General features: G+C 45.4%; 1 protein-coding gene across 1 annotated transcript in view; it reads right to left on the bottom strand.

The window, feature by feature from the left end:
* Positions 1 to 4,073: 4,073 nt before the first annotated feature.
* LOC126210378 (uncharacterized) overlaps positions 4,074 to 17,939 on the bottom strand; it is a 39,755-nt gene continuing 25,889 nt past the window's right edge. Inside the window, exons 4-6 of the mRNA XM_049939607.1 lie at positions 16,686 to 16,771; positions 13,434 to 13,587; positions 4,074 to 5,572 (exon numbers count right to left, since the gene is read on the bottom strand). Coding sequence (XP_049795564.1) covers positions 5,484 to 5,572; positions 13,434 to 13,587; positions 16,686 to 16,771 — 329 coding nt within the window. The 3' untranslated portion in view covers positions 4,074 to 5,483. The remainder of the gene's footprint in view (positions 5,573 to 13,433; positions 13,588 to 16,685; positions 16,772 to 17,939) is intronic.

The following is a 17,939-nucleotide window of genomic DNA, read 5'->3' as shown; positions in this document are numbered from 1 at the left end:
AGACGCGAAATTTAACCGACAGGAAGAAGATGCTGTGATATGCAAATGATTAGCGTTTCAGAGCATTCACACAAGGCTGGCGCCGGTGGCGACACCTACAACGTCCTGACATGAGGAAAGTTTCCAACCGATTTCTCATACACAAACAGCAGTTGACCGGCGTTGCCTGGTGAAACGTTGTTGTGATGCCTCGTGTAAGGAGGAGAAATGCGTACCATCACGTTTCCGACTTTGTTAAAGGTCAGATTGTAGCCTATCGCGATTGCGGTTTATTGTATCGCGACATTGCTGCTCGCGTTGGTCGAGATCCGATGACTGTAGGCAGAATATGGAATCGGCGGGTTCAGGAGGGTAATACGGAACGCCGTGCTGGATCCCAACGGCCTCGTATCACTAGCAGTCGAGATGACAGGCATCTTATCGGCATGGCTGTAACGGATCGTGCAGCCACGTCTCCATCCCTGAGTCAACAGATGGGGACGTTTGCAAGACAACAACTATCTCCACGAACAGTTCGATGACGCTTGCAGCAGCATGGACTATCAGCTCGGAGATCATGGCTGTGGTTATCCTTGACGCTGCATCACAAAAAAATGGCTCCGAGCACTATGGGACTTAACGTCTGAGGTCATCAGTCCCCTAGAACTTAGAACTACTTAAACCTAACTAACCTAAGGACATCACACACATCCATGCCCGAAGCAGGATTCGAACCTGCGACCGTAGCGATCACGCGGCTCCAGACTGAATCGCCTAGAACAACTCGGCCATTCCGGCCGGCGCTTCATCACAGACAGGAGCGCCTGCGACGGTGTACTCAACGACGAACCTGGGTGCATGAACGGCAAAAGGTCACTTTTTCGGATGAATCCAGGTTCTGTTTACAGCATCATGATTGTCGCATCCGTGTTCGGCAACATCTCGGTGAACGCACATCGGAAGCGTGTATTCGTCATCGCCATAGTGGAGTATCACCCGGCGTTATGGTATGGGTTGCCATTGGTTACACATCTCGGTCACCTCTTGTTCGCATTGACGGCACTTTGAACAGTGGACGTTACATTTCAGATCTGTCACGACCCGTGGCTCTACCCTTCATTCGATCTCTGCGAAACCCTACAGTTCAGCAGGATAATGCAAGACCGCATGTTGCAGGTCCCGTACGGGCCTCTCTCGATACAGAAAATGTTCGACTGCTGCCCTGGCCAGCACGTTCTCCAGATCTCTCACCAATTGAAAACTTCTGGTCAATGGTGACCGAACAACTGGCTCGTCACAATACGCCAGTCGCTACTCTTGATGAACTGTGGTATCGTGTTGAAGCTGCATGGACAGCTGTACCTGAACACGCCATCCAAGCTCTGTTTGACTCAATGCCCAGGCGTATCAAGTCCGTTATTACGCCCAGAGGTGGTTGTTCTGGGTACTGACTTCCCAGGATCTATGCACCCAAATTGCGTGAAAATGTAATCACATGTCAGTTCTAGTATAATATATTTTTCCAATGAATACCCGTTTATCATCCGTATTTCTTCTTGGTGTAGCAATTTTAATGGCCAGTGGTGTATGAACCCGGCGCCTGCTGCAGAGGCCCATACGCAGCAACTTTCGCTGAACTATCGCTCTGGAGATACTGTTAGTTGCCCCTTGGTTCATTTTGGTCGACATTGCTCAGAGTTGAACTTATATTCGCCCGTAAACATCTCCGCAGCCGTCGTCACCCCTGTCATCTGCGGCCCATGGTTCACCACTGTTGACTCCGCGACGGTTTTGGGAAGCGCTATTTTGCCATGTGCTGTGAACCTTAACGACTGCGGCACGCGAACTGTTTACAGACTTAGTCGTTCCTGAAAGGCATGTACCTTCGGTCGTAAAGCCAATGATCATGTCCTTCTGGGTTTCAGATAAATCGCTCCGTTTCGGCATTGCGACGACGACTGCACTGTTTTCCGCGTCCCCTGACGCCCTTTATATGCCCTCCACTGTTAGTTTTTATTGCACGTTGACGTCGACCATACGCGGTGGTCACATTAATGTGACTGGACCGTGTACAAGTATTAGAAACATTATGTGATCAAAAGTATCCGGACACCTGCCTAAAAATGATTTACAAGCTCGTATGGCGCCCTCCATCGGTAATGCTGGAATTCAATATGGTGTTGGCCCACCCTTAGCCTTGACGACAGATTCCACTCTCGCACGCATACGTTCAATCAGGACGTGCTGGAAGGTTTCTTGGGGAATGGCAGCCTGTTCTTCACGGTGTGCTGCACTGAGGAGGGGTATCGATTCGGTCAGTGAGGACTGCAACCAAGTCGGCGTTCCAAAACATCCCAAAGGTGTTCTGTAGAATTCCGGTCAGGACTCTGGGCAGGCCAGTCCATTACAGGGATGTTATTGTCGTGTAACCACTCCGCCACAGGCCATGCATTACGAACAGGTGCTCGATTGTGTTGAAAGATGCAATCGCAATCCCCGAATTGCTCTTCAACAGTGTGAAACAAGAAGGTGCTTAAAACATCAATGTAGGCCTGTGTTGTGATAGTGCCACGCAAAACAACAAGGGCTGCAAGCCCGCTGCATGAAAAACACGACCACATCATAACACCACCGCCTCCGAATTTTACTGTTGGCACTACACACGCTGGCAGATGACGTTTACCGGGCATTCGCCATACCCACACCCTTCCATCAGATGGCCACATTATGTACCGTGATTCGTCACTCCACACAACGTTTTTCCACTGTTCAATCGTCCAATGTTTAAGCTCGTTACACCAAGTGAGGCATCGTATAGCATTTACGGGCGCGATCTGTGGCTTACGAGCAGCCGCTCGACCCTGAAATCGTCTTTAGCTGCAGTCATGGACTGTGCGGCTAGTCCCGGCGGAGGTTCGAGTCCTCCCTCGGGCATGGGTGTGTGTGTTTGTGCTTAGGATAATTTAGGTTAAATAGTGTGTAAGCTTAGGGACTGATGACCTTAGCAGTTAAGTCCCATAAGATTTCACACATTTGATTTGATTGATTCGACCATGAAATCCAAGTTTTCTCACCTCTCGTCTAACTGTCATAGAATTTGCAGTGGATCCTGATGCAGTCTGGAATTCCTGTGTGACGTTCTGGATAGATGCTGTCTATTACACATTACGACTCTCTTCAACTGTCGGCGGTCTGCGTCAGTCAACAATCGAGTCGGCTTGTACGCTTTTGTGCTTTACGTGTCTTTTCACGTCTCCACTTCACTATCATATCGGAAACAGTGGACCTAGGGATGTTTAGGAGTGTGGAAATCTCGCGTACAGACGGTTGACACAAAGTGACACTCGATGACCTGACCACGTTCGAAGTCCGTGAGTTTCACAGAGCGCCCCATTCTGCCCTCTCACTATGTCCAATGACTACTGAGGTCGCTGATATGGAGTGTCTGACAGTAGGTGGCAGCCAGACGCAGCTAATATGAAAAACGTATGTTTTGGGGGGTGTTTGAAATCTTTTGGTCGCATAGTGTATGCTGGCCCCGTTTCTTCCGTTTCGTTGAGTCTTCGAAAGTGTGCCTATATTGTGAGTGTGTAGGTGGGTGTGGGTGGGTGGATGGGTGGGTGGGTATGTGTGTGTGTGTGTGTGTGTGTGTGTGTGTGTGTGTGTGTGTGTGTGTTTGTGTGAAAGAGGGAGAGAGAGAGAGAGAGAGAGAGATAGATATTATTTCTACTCAGATTTACAAGTTAGATACTGTCCTCGAATTGTCCTTCTGTGGCATTAGAATTATACATTTTGCGTGTGTTGAAAGTATAAGAGCTCGACTATCACCACTTACGTGAGCAGTCAATGTTTTTTAAACGCACACCTACCTTTCAGGTTGTGCCGTAAGACTCTGTTCTTCACAGCTATATTCCTTACCTTTTCATTAATTGCTGGATCTGCGCATCTACTCTTTAGTATTCTCGTGTAGTACCACGTTTCAGAAACTTGTATTCTTTTTATTTTCATTTACACGTAATGCTATGCTCCATACAAACATTGTCAGCAGAATAATATTAAAAATTACTTCATAAAAAAGAAACTGACAGCACATGGTAAACACAGTCATAGTACTTCTTTATTAATAAACACAGCATCTAAAAAAGTAAACTTCGTCCAGTTTCTACATGATTTGCTTCACAAATCGAACGCTGAATGTTACAAACCGATTTTTGACTTTTCTTTCTATGTATGACGTAGGGCACTTCTAGTCATATGAATGTTTCTTAGGAGGCAGCAGAGAGTAAAAATGCAGATCATTTTCGCCACACACATTGATTTTCTGCAATGCTTACAGAAAACGCTTAAGATATCAGCCAGAAAATCTGTTTGATTTGTAATGACACGATTGAGCAGACATCCGAAAAGATGTTAGTTAAGTATTCAGTAAACGACAGGACAAGTTTTCGGGCATATCGCTTTTTCATTCTACACAATACATTTCGATGCAACTAACAACATGTCTTTTTCTTGACACCATGCTTAGAGTAGGGCAGCTCACTGAAAGTGAATTACAGTTGCAACCATTTTTAAAATAGTCACAAATTTCATTTGCAAGAAAGTAATTTTTTCCTCCTAATTGCTTACTGGATAGAGTACAAAGGAAGGAAGACATTAGAGACAGTATGACTTCCTCTAAACAAAATTCGTATCATTCCAGACCTCTGACTATGTCGAATGTGTCTGTAATGGAAACCGTACAAAATTTCGTGATCCGTTCAATATTTTCTCCTATTCACGGTCGAAACTATATCCCTTTTCTAAACAGCCGTGTTCATTTTCGCCAAATAATTTTATACCAGCCTCAAGTCAAACCAAGTGATTACATCGTATTATTCTGTAAGAAAATTCGACTTTTTTTACCAGCCTTTTTTCGCCTTCGACTGTTAGCTTTATGTTCAAGCATCACCGTTACAGTTTCGGCCGTCATTTTTAAGTACAAAATTTTCTCAGCAAGCACTAGTCAGACGAATTTCAACCTCGGGCGTATATAAACGTTTCGTGGCACGTGGATAAAAATGATATGTGCTAGAAGAACATAATTTTTATAATTTCTGGCATGTCCTTGGGAATGAAAGTTTCCTGCTCGAAAATGATCCTGCGGTCGAAATGGCAGTCTTTATTGCTGGAAATAACAGTCGAAGAAAAATAGAAAAATTTACGTCCTGTGAATCCTGCTCATTGAGAGATACAAGGTTAAAGATTTATTTGATCCAGAAACTGAACATCCGCAATTCCCAATGAAGAATGCCGTATTCTGGACTCTCATCAAAGGCTCGCTTGTTGCTAATTGCATCGAAGGGCCACCGCACAGCTTCAGGAATCAACAGTCTGGACCAATAACACAACTCTCGCTGCAGCATAACGTGTGGCCCGTCAGCTATCCGCTGAAAAACACGGAACGGAGGCCGTGGCCACGAGAGTTGTCGGTAGAGTTCCGGTGGCGGGTGCTTCGGCGGTTTTCCTCAGCAATCGGCAGCGCCGGCGGCTTTCACCGCCTGTAGTTGCTGGCGAGCTGTCCTCACCAGCACCACGACACTCCGCGCCAGCACCACTGCAACACGAAAACACGGCGAACTTAAGCCACGCGCTACAACTACACGAGATGTTACGTCACGAGCCGTCCATATTATCAAACAGTTAAAACTAGAGAGATAGAGTGTACATGGAGAGTCATTCTGTGGTAGTTTCGAAGGCGAAATAATACGTGCATGAACTTGTGAGATAACCTGTTGGTGAATTTCTTTTCAAAATCATGCCTGGCGTTTGCGTCTGCGAGCACAAAAGCAGTAAAACTACGAATATACACTACTGGCCATTAAAATTCCTACACCGCGAAGATGACGTGCTACAGACGCGAAATTTAACCGAAGATGCTGTGATATGCAAATGATAGCTTTTCAGAGCATTCACATAAAGTTGGCGCCGGTGGCGACACCTACAACGTGCTGACATGAGGCAGGTTTCCAACCGATTTCTCATACACAAACAGCAGTTGACCGGCGTTGCCTGGTGAAACGTTGTTGTGATGTCTCGTGTAAGGAGGAGAAATGCGTACCATCACGTTTCCGACTTTGATAAACGTCGGATTGTAGCCTATCGCGATTACGGTTTATCGTATCGCGACATTGCTGCTCGCGTTGGTCGAGATCCAATGACTGTTAGCAGAATATGGAATCGGTGGGTCCAGGAGGGTAAGACGGAACGCCGTGCTGGATCCCAACGGCCTCGTATCACTTGCAGTCGATATTACAGGCATCTTATCGGCATGGCTGTAACGGATCGTGCAGCCACGTCTCCATCCCTGAGTCAACAGATGGGGACGTTTGCAAGACAACAACCATCTGCACGAACAGTTCGACGACGTTTGCAGCAGTATGGACTATCAGCTCGGAGACCATGGCTGCGGTTACCCTTGACGCTGCTTCACAGACAGAAGCGCCTGCGATGTTGTACTCAACGACGAACCTGGGTGCACGAATGCCAAAACGTCATTTTTTTCGGATGAATCCAGGTTCTGTTTACAGCATCATGATGGTCGCATCCGTGTTGGCGACATCGCAGTGAACGCACTTTGGAAGCGTGTATTCGTCATCGCCATACTGGCGTATCACCCGGCGTAATGGTATGGGGTGCCATTGGTTACACGTCTCGGTCACCTGTTGTTCGCATTGACGGCATTTCGAACAGTGGACGTTACATTTCAGATGTGTTACGACCCGTGGCTCTACCCTTCATTCGATCCCTGCGAAACCCTACATTTCAGCAGGATAATGTACTACCGCATGTTGCAGGTCCTGTACGGGCCTTTCTGGATACAGAAAATGTTCGACTGCTGCCTTGGCCAGCACATTCTCCAGATGTCTCACCAATTGAAAACGTCTGGTCAATGGTGGCCGAGCAACTGGCTCCTCACAATACGCCAGTCATTACTCTTGATGAACTGCGGTATCGTGTTGAAGCTGCATGGGCAGCTGTACCTGTACACGCCATCCAAGCTCTGTTTGACTCAATGCCCAGGCGTATCAAGGCCGTTATTACGCCCAGAGGTGGTTGTTCTGGGTACTGATTTCTCAGGATCTATGCATCCAAATTGCGTGAAAATGTACTCACATGCCAGTTCTTGTATAATATATTTGTCCAATGAATACCCGTTTATCATCTGCGTTTCTTCTTGATGTAGCAATTCTAATGGCGATTAGCGTATCTTGTTTAAAAATGTTATCTGTCAGTGGTTTTGTTATTTAGCGTTCTGCGCCTTGGAATCAGAATTGCGGGTATCTTTGATCAATAGTAGATCATAATACTGTTCGACGAATTTGCGATTCCGTTATTTTTGAGCTATGTTTTTCCTGAATTTGCAAATCTCAAGTACATGAAACGAGCCTGTGGAATCGGTATATTGTATGGAAACATTTATTTAATTTTCGTCCTTTTCCAAGTTTTTCAATAACACTTTTCAACATTACTTTTATTTTTTAACAGAATTTAATTATAAGTTCTATTTCTTTTATTTGAGCTTAAGTTGTGTATATCACGCACTTTGCAGGTTGTTGTTTTGTTGTTGTTGAGGTTTTCAGTCAGAAGACTGATTTGAAGCAGCTCTATTCTGTGCAGCCTCTATATCTCCGAATAAATATTGCAGCCTATTTCCTGGATCTGTTTACATGGTTGATTGGTTGGTTTGGTTGGCAGAGGACACTAAACTGCGAGGCCATCGGCCCCAACGGATGCGGAAGGAAATCGGTCGTGCCCTTTCAAAGTAACCATCCCGGCATTTTCCTGCAGTGATATAGCGAAATCACGGAAAACATAAATCGGGATGGCCGGACGCTGGTTTGAACCACCGTCCTCCCGAATGCGAATCCAGACTGCTAACCACTACGCCACTTCACTCAGCCTATTTACATGTATTCATCTCTTGGTCTTCGCCTACGATTTTTACCATCCACACTTCTCTCCAATACTAAATTTGTGATAAATTGCTGTCTCAGAATGTGTCGTAGAAGTCGATCCCCTCTTTTAGTTAAGTTTACCACGAATTTCTTGGCTCCTCAGTTCTGTTCAGTACTTCCTCATTAGTTATGCAGTCCATCCCTGTAATCTTTAGCATTCTTCTGTAGCACTGATCATTTTATTACCTATTAAATGAAGGAACTCTTCTAGTTTTCCGTAAAGAAACTCTTTTATAAAATTACTGTAATATGAAAGATTAAAATTTTATATTGTCTTTCCTATGACTGTACGTTTATGAAAAATTATTTTGGAGATGTGACATACACCATAATATTCACAGAACTGTGTTTCACTATTATTGACAATAATATACAATTACTTTTATTCTTATACATTTTACTGATCTCAAGAGGCGTGTTTTCTTCGTAACTGTTCACTCGTGTTTGCAGAAAACTATGTGCAAATGTTAATTTGACCAATTGCCGGTTCTAGAGCACTCTAGAACTTGATTCTGTGATATATAGCTTTTCAAGTGCGCCAAAAGTAGTTAATCTTTGTCTCGGGGTCGAGGAATACAATCTTTGTTTGAACGTGGAGTTGTATGTTAGTCTTCGTGCCGTGGACAGAATGTGTGTCAAGCGAGATTTTTACTTCGGTAACTGTAATTTACATTGGAAATGCATTCGGTATGTTCTAGGATTTTGTTGATTGAGGACAGTGGTCAGTGTGAAGTCTGTGTATGCTCTAAAGAAAGCCCTCTTTAGTTATGTACAGAATACTGATGCACAAATTTCATTGTTTTCCTTTGCACATGAATGAAAATGCGATGAAAAGGTATCTTCACAAATGTCGACAGACATGGACCTTTATATCGTCCCTTTGACAAGAAGTAGTCTGGAGCCATAAGTACTGACACGACATAAGATGAGAATTAAATCTTTTGCTCATTACATCATCCAATTTAGAACTGTTTTGTATTACTGTTTCTCGTACTATATAGCTACGCATTTACATAGCTGTGTGACTAGATAAAAAAATGCAATTAATTATCTTCGAATTTCGTAACAGTGACTTTTAAACCGGCATAGAGAACATTAGTACTAGAACCAGCACAAGCAAGAAATTTCACTTGTTTAAATCCATGTGAATACGTGAATTTATTGTACTAGCAAAGGCTTCGTAATTTCCTTGTGCTGTATCATGTACCATGTCCATTTGGCGGAGAGTTGTTCAGTTTGCTCTACTTAGGACACGGTGTTACTTCTTTATGTCTTCTGTCTCTTTGGCTAAGCCGGTCATCCGGTCGAAGTGCCTATATAACGGATTTCAAGTGCAACAAAAATTTGATTTACGTTAATTCACACAATTAATGACCAACTTTAAACATTTGAAATGCTTTCTACATTTACATCCATAATCCGCAAGTCACGTTACAGTGTGTGGCGGAGGGTACTTTGAGTACCTCTATCGGTTCTCCCTCCTATTTCAGTCTCGTGTTGTTCGTGGAAAGAAAGATTGTCGGTATGCCTCTGTGTGGGCTCTAATCTCTATGATTTTATCCTCATGGTCTCTTCGCGAGACATACGTATTAGGGAGCAATATACTGCTTGACTCCTCGGTGAAGGTATGTTCTCGAAAGTTCAACAAAAGCCCGTACCGAGCTACTGAGCGTCTATCCTGCAGAGTCTTCCACTGGAGTATCTCACCTCCGTAACGCTTTCGCGGTTACTAAGTGATGCTGCTGCTCTCCGTTGAATCTTCTCTATCTCTTTTATCAACCCTATCTGGTACGCAGCTCACACCGGCGAGCATTATTCAAGCAGTGGGTGAACAAGTGTACTGTTACCTACTTCCTTTGTTTTCGGATTGCATTTCCTTAGGATTCTTCCAATGAATCTCAGTCTGGATTCTGCTTTACCGACGATCAACTTTATATGATCATTCCATTTTAAATCACTTCTAATGCGTACTCCCAGATAATTTATGTAATTAACTTCTTCCAGTTGCTGACCTGCTATATTGTAGCTAAGTGATAAGGGATCTTTCTTTCTATGTATTCGCAGCACATTACACTCGTCTACATTGAGATTCAATTGCCATTTCCTGCACCATGCGTCAATTCGCTGCAGATCCTCCTGAATTTCAGTACAATTTTCCATTGTTACAACCTTTCGATATACCACAGCATCATCCGCAAAAAGCCTCAGTGAACTTCCGATGTCATCCACCAGGTCATTTATATATATTGTGAATGGCAACGGTCCTACGACACTCCCCTGCGGCACACCTGAAATCACTCTTACTTCGGAAGACTTCTCTCCATTGAGAATGACATGCTGCGTTCTGTTATCTGGGAACTCTTCAATCCAATCACACAATTGGTCTGATAGTCCATATGCTCTTACTTTGTTCATTAAACGACTGTGGGGAACTGTATCAGACGTCAAGAAACACCTGGGAACCCGTGTCTATGGCCCTCTGAGTCTCGCGACCGAACAGCGCGAGCTGAGTTTCACACCATCGTCCTTTTAGAAACCCGTGCTGATTCCTACAGAGTACATCTCTAGTCTCCAGAAAAGTAATTATACTCGAACATAATACGTGTTCCAAAATTCTACAACTGATCGACGTTAGAGATATAGGTCTATAGTTCTGCACATTTGTTCGACGTCCATTCTTGAAAACGGAGATGACCTGTGCCCTTTTCCAATCTTTTGGAACGCTACGCTCTTCTAGAGACCTACGGTACACCGCTACAAGAAGGGGGGCAAGTTTCATGATCTACTCATTAGGAGGTACACTCTTTCGTTACAGCCGGCCGGTGTGGCTTATCGGTTCTAAGCGCTTCAGTCTGGAACCGCGGACCGCTGCGGTCGCAGGTTCGAATCCTGCCTCGGGCATGGATGTGTGTGATGTCCTTAGGTTAGTTATGTTTAAGTAGTTCTAAGTCTAGGGGGACTGATGACCTCAGAAGTTAAGTCCCATAGTGCTCAGAGCCATTTGAACCATTTGAACATACATGGGTGTAACACTTAGTAGTAACATGAAATGTTATGATCACATGGTCTCAGTCGTGTGTAAAGTAGGTGGTAGACTTCGGTTTATTGGTAGAATACTGGGGAATTGCAATCAATCTGCTTACAAATCACTCGTGCCATCCATTCTAGAATACTGCTCAAATTTGTGGGACGCATACCAAATAGGAACGGCAGGGGACACTGAACTTATACAGAGAAGAGCAGCACGAATGGTCACAGGTTTGTTTGACCTGCAGGAGAATGTTACAGAGGTGATGAAATAACTGAACTCTTAACGATAGACTGAAACTATCCCGACAAAGTCTGCTCACAAAACTTTAGAGAACTGGCTTTGAATGATAGCTAGGGATATACACTACAACACAAGGGATCCTGAGACAATATTAGATTAATTACAAAACGCAAAAAGGCATTTAAACCATCATTTTTCCCTCGCTCAGTACGTGAATGGAACAGGAAAAGTCCCTGATAACTGATCCCTGATAACTGATACGGTGGAACATCCTCTCTGCCGTCCGCTGTGGCCGAGCGGTTCAAGGCGCTACAGTCCGGAACCGCGCTGCTGTTACGGTCGCATGTTCGAATCCGGCCTCGGGCATGGATGTGTGTGATGTCCTTAGGAGAGGCTCCGTCCACGCCGCAGCCCCAGTGGTCCACAACCCCACGACGACTACCGCAGTCCACTTCACGCCTCCGCCGCCCCACACCTAACCCAGTGTTAATGTGCAGTTGGTAGACCCCCCCCCCCCCAGGGTCAGTCTCACAGACGAGTGTAATCTCTATGTTTGCGTGGTACAGTAATGGTGGTGTACGCGTACGTGGAGAACTTGCCTGTGCAGCAATTGCCGACATAGTGTAGCTGGGGCGGAATAAGGGGAACCAGCCCGCATTCGCCGAGGCAGATGGAAAACCACCTAAAAACCATCCACAGACTGGCCGGCTCACTGGACCTCGGGGCAGATTCGTGCCAGGGATCAGGGGCTCCTTCCCTCTCTGGATGTCCTTAGGTTAGTTAGGTTTAAGTAGTTGTAAGTCTAGGGGACTGATGACCTCAGATGTTAAGTCCCATAGTGCTCAGAGCCATTTGAACCATTTGAGCCAACCTTCAATTGTTAGCAGAGTACAGGTGCAGGTGTAGATCTCAAGCGACGCTCAGCACTGACCACAGAAATATGTGTCTTAAGAGGGGACACTATTTCTTTTTAACTCCCTACGTACAATCATTGTGCTAGCTGGATGCTGGTAGCCCTTTAGAGCTCACGATTGATTACTCCCGCTGATTTCATACGATTATTTTAACAACGTCACTGTGCCTGTCATCACACGAACCTTCCCTGGTCTTGGTTTAGCTCTGATTGCTCCTTCTCGTTTCCACTTTACGACAGTTCCACGAACAGTGGACTTGCGCAGATTTAGAAAGGCTGAACTGTACCTGATATGTTTTTTTACTGGGGTGACACCCAATAACTAGTCTACATTCGAAGTCACTAAGCTCTGCTGACCAACCCATCCTGCTGTTAGCGCTTCCCCACTCACACTCCCCGCCTCGTTTTACACTGGCGGGTCCACCTCTCGTGACATCTAGTTGTCAGTTGAGCGTTACAATTTGTCCGGATACTTTTGACCAGGTAGTGTATCGTGATACTGGACACACAACATGGTTACCTCTGGGTGGCATAGTCGGTAAACTGGACAGCAGGCATTGAATTTCTGACATGTTAAAGCCTATGTCCTTGTCCTGTCTTCGAAGTATCCATGGCATCGTTCAGCAAGATAACACAAGACCGGATGTTTTTCTTGCTGACACGCCTCGATGCAGAAAAGTTCGATTGTTTCCCTCGTGAGCACGTCGTCCTGATGATTAACCCACCCTTCCAAGGCTGTGGCACACCACACTCGCCCACTTTACGAGTGATGGACTCTAGTGTAGAGTTGAAGCAGGACTTAATGACTTAGCAGGCTCTGTCGTCCAAGCTTATTTCGACTTGATGCCAGGCTGTGTTAGAGTCATTGCTGCTTCCAGAGGTCTACTAAATTTGTCACTTTGATACCTCCAAATCATGCAATATTCCTACTTTCATTATCAGACGTCAAGAGGTCGCCAGTTTAGAATTGGAGGGAAATGTAGGGAGTAAAGGTCGTAGAGACCAGGAGATGAATACAGTAAGCAGATTCAAACGTGTAGGTTACAGGAGTTACTGGGGAAGAAGAAGAGGGAATAAGAAGAAGGAGCTTGTGGAGGATAGAGTAGCATGGTGAGCTTCATCAAATCAGCGTTCGGTCTGAAGACCACAACAATAATAACTACTTTGCTGTATAAGCACAATAAGTCGAATTTCGCTGTAGTTCTTGGTGTTGACAATTGAATGGCTAGCAGTGTAGCACATGGCTGAAGCGCAGTGGTTTTGTGTTTCGACTTACCCCCAGATATGAGGAAGAGGTAGAGCAGCACCAGCATGGTGACGATGTCCAGGTCGAAGTAGGTGCGAACCCCAAACCACAGAGCCACTGCTGTGGTGGCGACATGCATGGCCGAGAAGCCCCACACCCACGCCATCACCAGCCGGGGATCACTCTGGGAACAGCCAGAGAGAAGCTCAGCCCAAACGGTACTCGAAGCGCTGAAAAGGGCACAGCAGGCTAGGCGAAATCAAACAGAGCACAGTGTTTCAGACAGTCCTATCATGATTGTGGACCTGTGATGGTACCATCTATCATGCAAAGTTACTTCTGCACTCATTAGTCAGAACATTATGACCACTACCCACTTCAAGTCTGTTGGTGTAGCAGGAACGTGACGTGACAAGGAAAGTTCGCTGCCAGGCAAAACAGCTGAAGCATCCAGATGACATGGTCGGGTGTCGGTGAACTTCATACGCATTCACACCATCGGTGGGTAGGTAATGCGTTAGTGTTCTTCGTGTTTAACGTCGTTAGCAGGCCTGGTAAGATATATAAGAGGCTTGAACAGCATATGGCATTGAGGAACCATTGTGAAGGACTAAGAGGTGCTCCACAGCCGTGTGAGACAGCGTTATCAGCAGTTAACAAAAACGGTTCAAATGGCTCTGAGCATTATGGGACTTAACATCTGAAGTCATTAGTCCCTTAGAACTTAGAACTACTTAAAACTAACTAACCTAAGGACATCACACACATCCATGCCCGAGGTAGGATTCGAACCTGCGACCGTAGCGGTCGCGCGGTTCCAGACTGAAGCACCTAGAACCGCTCGGCTACACAGGCCGGCAGCAGTTAACAGACTTTGAAAGATGCCTCTTTGTGAGTCTCCATTTGGCAATATCCAGAGTTTTGGGGCATTCAGTTGTGATAGTGGCCCATGTTGGGCCACATGGGTACATGAGGGCAGGTAAATGCATCATCTAGATTCCGGTTTACTGTGTCTGATCCCCATAACGGACAGTCGCCTTACTATGCACCAAGCACATCGTAACTCCTTCACAACTATGTCTGCCTCTGTGAACAAGTAACAGATACCTTGCCACGTAGTGTGTCATCCCACACCACTGGTCGGAGACTATCTGCAGCCACACTTGGGAGTACTGCCCTCTGCGTAGATTCTATCAACAGCACAACACAGATGACTGCATTTGGAGTAGTACCATGACCAGGATGCATGGACTGATGATGAATAACGTTATGTTCAGCAACGAATCGTGGTAGTGCACTTCTTCTGGGTGACCATGCTGGCGACTTTAGGAGAGGTTCCATTCTTCCAATGTTTTGGAGTGGCAGAGCGTTGTTATTCCTAGCCCCATGGTGTGGGAAGCCATCAGGTCACGGCTGGTAGTGATCAAGGGCACTGCCGGCCGGAGTGGCCGAGCGGTTCTAGGCGCTGCAGTCTGAAACCGCGCGACCGCTACGGTCGCAGGTTCGAATCCTGCCACGGGCGTGGATGTGTGTGATGTCCTTAGGTTGGTTAGGTTTAAGTAGTTCTAAGTTCTAGGAACTGATGACCTCCGAAGTTAAGTCCCGTAGTGGTCGAGCCATTTGAACCATTTGATCAAGGCTACTCTGAGGGCACAATGGTGTGTCATGAACATCGTGTGTCTTTATGTGTTGCTTTTCATACAGTAGTATATTTCTTCCATTTTTCAATATGACAACACTCGTCTACACGTGACAGGCATGTGTATGATGTGTTTGCATGGTGTTGAGGTACTACCATGGCCAGCAAGATCCCCAGATCTGTCCCAAATACGAAAAGTGTAGGAACAGCTCGGTCGTCAACTCCTTCCCAGCGGAGTAACCAGGACATTAAGGACGAGTTACGACACTTGTGAACCAGTTTGCTTCAGAAAAGTATACCATGGCTTTATCACATCCTTCACAACCGAATCAGTGGATGGTTCCAGGCCAGAGAGGATGTAACATCATACTGAGAAGTGGGCTCGTATTGTCAAGTCCTTTGCAATCGCAGAGAAAGTCACATAGCTTCTCAACCCATCAAGTTTCATTTCATTTCCTCCTCCACTTATGGCTCCTTCACTTTCTGTGTCAGGCTATTTATGTACATGGAGCAGAGACGAATGGGTACTCATTTGAGCGACTTTATGGACTGCAAATCGGAAAATCCACAAGTGACATCTACAAGGGGCAGATTTTCAAGGAACGGCTCCTTGTGACTAGCATCACAGAAACACCGAAGCCAGGCTGTTTGTCTGGTACTGTCGAAAGCATCTGTGGGACGCGGTTGCAGGATGGTGAAGCCAAGAGTACGCGACAAGATGTTGGACTCCAAACTTCATCAATACGTGGAGGTTGGAGTCTTGTCCACTTTGTAAAGCAGGATGGTGATCTGTGGTTGATATAACGGCAGAGCGCTATGCTGGTTAAGATAAATGTATCGGAACACGCCGCCCATGCGTGTTCCCATGTTGACCCAACGGCACCATCATTTACGATTATAGTTCAAAAATGGCTCTGAGCACTATGGGACTTAACGTCTGAGGTCATCAGTCCCCTAGAACGTAGAACTACTTAACCCTAACTAACCTAAGGACATCACACACATCCCTGCCCGAGGCAGGATTCGAAGCTGCGACCGTAGCAGTCGCGCCTTTCCGGACTGAAGCGCCTAGAACCGCTCGGCCACAGCAGCCGGCGATTATAGTGGGCACGAGAACACCGAAAATGGGCCATGTATAAATGGAAGCGTATTTCCTCGTCAAATTTGTCATGTTCCTTGTTACAAAAGATCGATGGTCGTTCCTGCATATGCTGCCACCCAGGCAAATGGCTGCTCGAAAAATGCAACGTGCGATGGACAGGCCAGTCGGGGTGGTACAGTGCTACATGGAGTATTCACCTTGATTTTCATGAGTTCTAGTGGTAGTAATCGAAGGAACCATCACAACAAGGGAGTACGTGAACTTCATTGGGAACCGTATGCATCCCTTATGCTTGGTGTCTTCTCCGACGGCAATGCGATTTTCCATCAGAGTAAATGTCAGTGTCACAAAGCCAGAATCGTGCTACAGTGGTTCGAGGGGTATGATAGTGAAATCACGTTGATGTCTTGCTCATCAAATTATCCGTATCCGAACCAGATGGAGCACATTTAACTAAAAGGATAACACAACCAAACAACAACAAAAGTTGATAGGAGAGATTTCATCATTTTGTCTAAGACTAGTTCAAAATGTTTCTTACCTTTCTTTGTCCAATGAGCAGGACGATGTTGAAGATCTGCTTGATGATGGTGAAGCCCGTGTACAAGAAGCACGATAGCGTTCTTTCTAAGAAAGTCAAACAGCAAATATTAAAAGGAAAATTCAGAATCGTTTGCAGTGGACAGCTTAGTTTGTAGTTTTAGGAATACATATTAACGAAGTTTTCAGAGACGTTGATAAATTTTCTGTAGCCCGTTCTTTGACACTAAAGTTTGAAAAGACACAATACATGCAGTTCCTTTCCTGTAAAAGGTCTCTTTCCTAAAATGTGATGCCAAACGGATAGAAGAAGCTGAAGTGATAAATTATTCAGTTAAGAACATGATAATAAATTCAACTCGGAATTACACGCCACAAAACTACTAAAGCACCTAAACATATCATTATTTCCAGTTTGGGATGTTTTCAGATGCAGCTGACCAGATAGTAGAAAGGCTAGTACAGTCGTTTACTTTCATCACCTAGTATCATACGGGACCATTTTTTGGGGTAACTCATGAAGCCAAGCTAACGTTTTACAAGTCCAGAAGCGTGTGGCTCTGAGCACTATGGGACTTAACACTATGGTCATCAGTCCCCTAGAACTTAGAACTACTTAAACCTAACTAACCTAAGGACATCACACAACACCCAGTCATCACGAGGCAGCCAGAAGAGTGTAACAAGAATTAATGTGGAGTGAATTTCCTGCACTGCAACTGGAGGTGCTAACTCCATAATGACATTTTCAGACCAACAGTTCTGTCCCGGAATCGATACTAGAGTTAAGAACAAACTACATGGAGATTTAAAATCACTTACTTCGGACCACAGTGGTGCCCATTATTCAGGAACTATACATTCACAATAATTTGCCAAAAGCCATGAGAAGTTAGCTACTATTGCTTACGAGGGGCCTTAAGGGTTTATTGGTGGCCAATTCCTTTTACTCCACTGACGAATTTCTTAGCAGAATCGATTGATATGTTATAAATTATTAATAATACCAAGTACCGTGAGTGTTGGGTATAACATGACATCCGCACATCTTCAGTGCAGTAGTGGCATCAATGCAAATACACTGAGATCCAAAATTAAAGGCCGGCCGGTGTGGCCGAGCGGTTCTAGGCACTACAGTCTGGAACCGCGCGAGTGCTACGGTCGCAGGTTCGAATCCTGCTTCGGGCATGGATGTGTGTGATGTCCTTAGGTTAGTTAGGTTTAAGTAGTTCTAAGTTCTAGGGGACTGATGACC

The sequence above is a fragment of the Schistocerca nitens genome, chromosome 10 (assembly GCF_023898315.1).
Source record: "Schistocerca nitens isolate TAMUIC-IGC-003100 chromosome 10, iqSchNite1.1, whole genome shotgun sequence".
Classification (NCBI taxonomy): domain Eukaryota; kingdom Metazoa; phylum Arthropoda; class Insecta; order Orthoptera; family Acrididae; genus Schistocerca; species Schistocerca nitens.
This window is presented reverse-complemented; position numbering and strand designations above follow the sequence as displayed.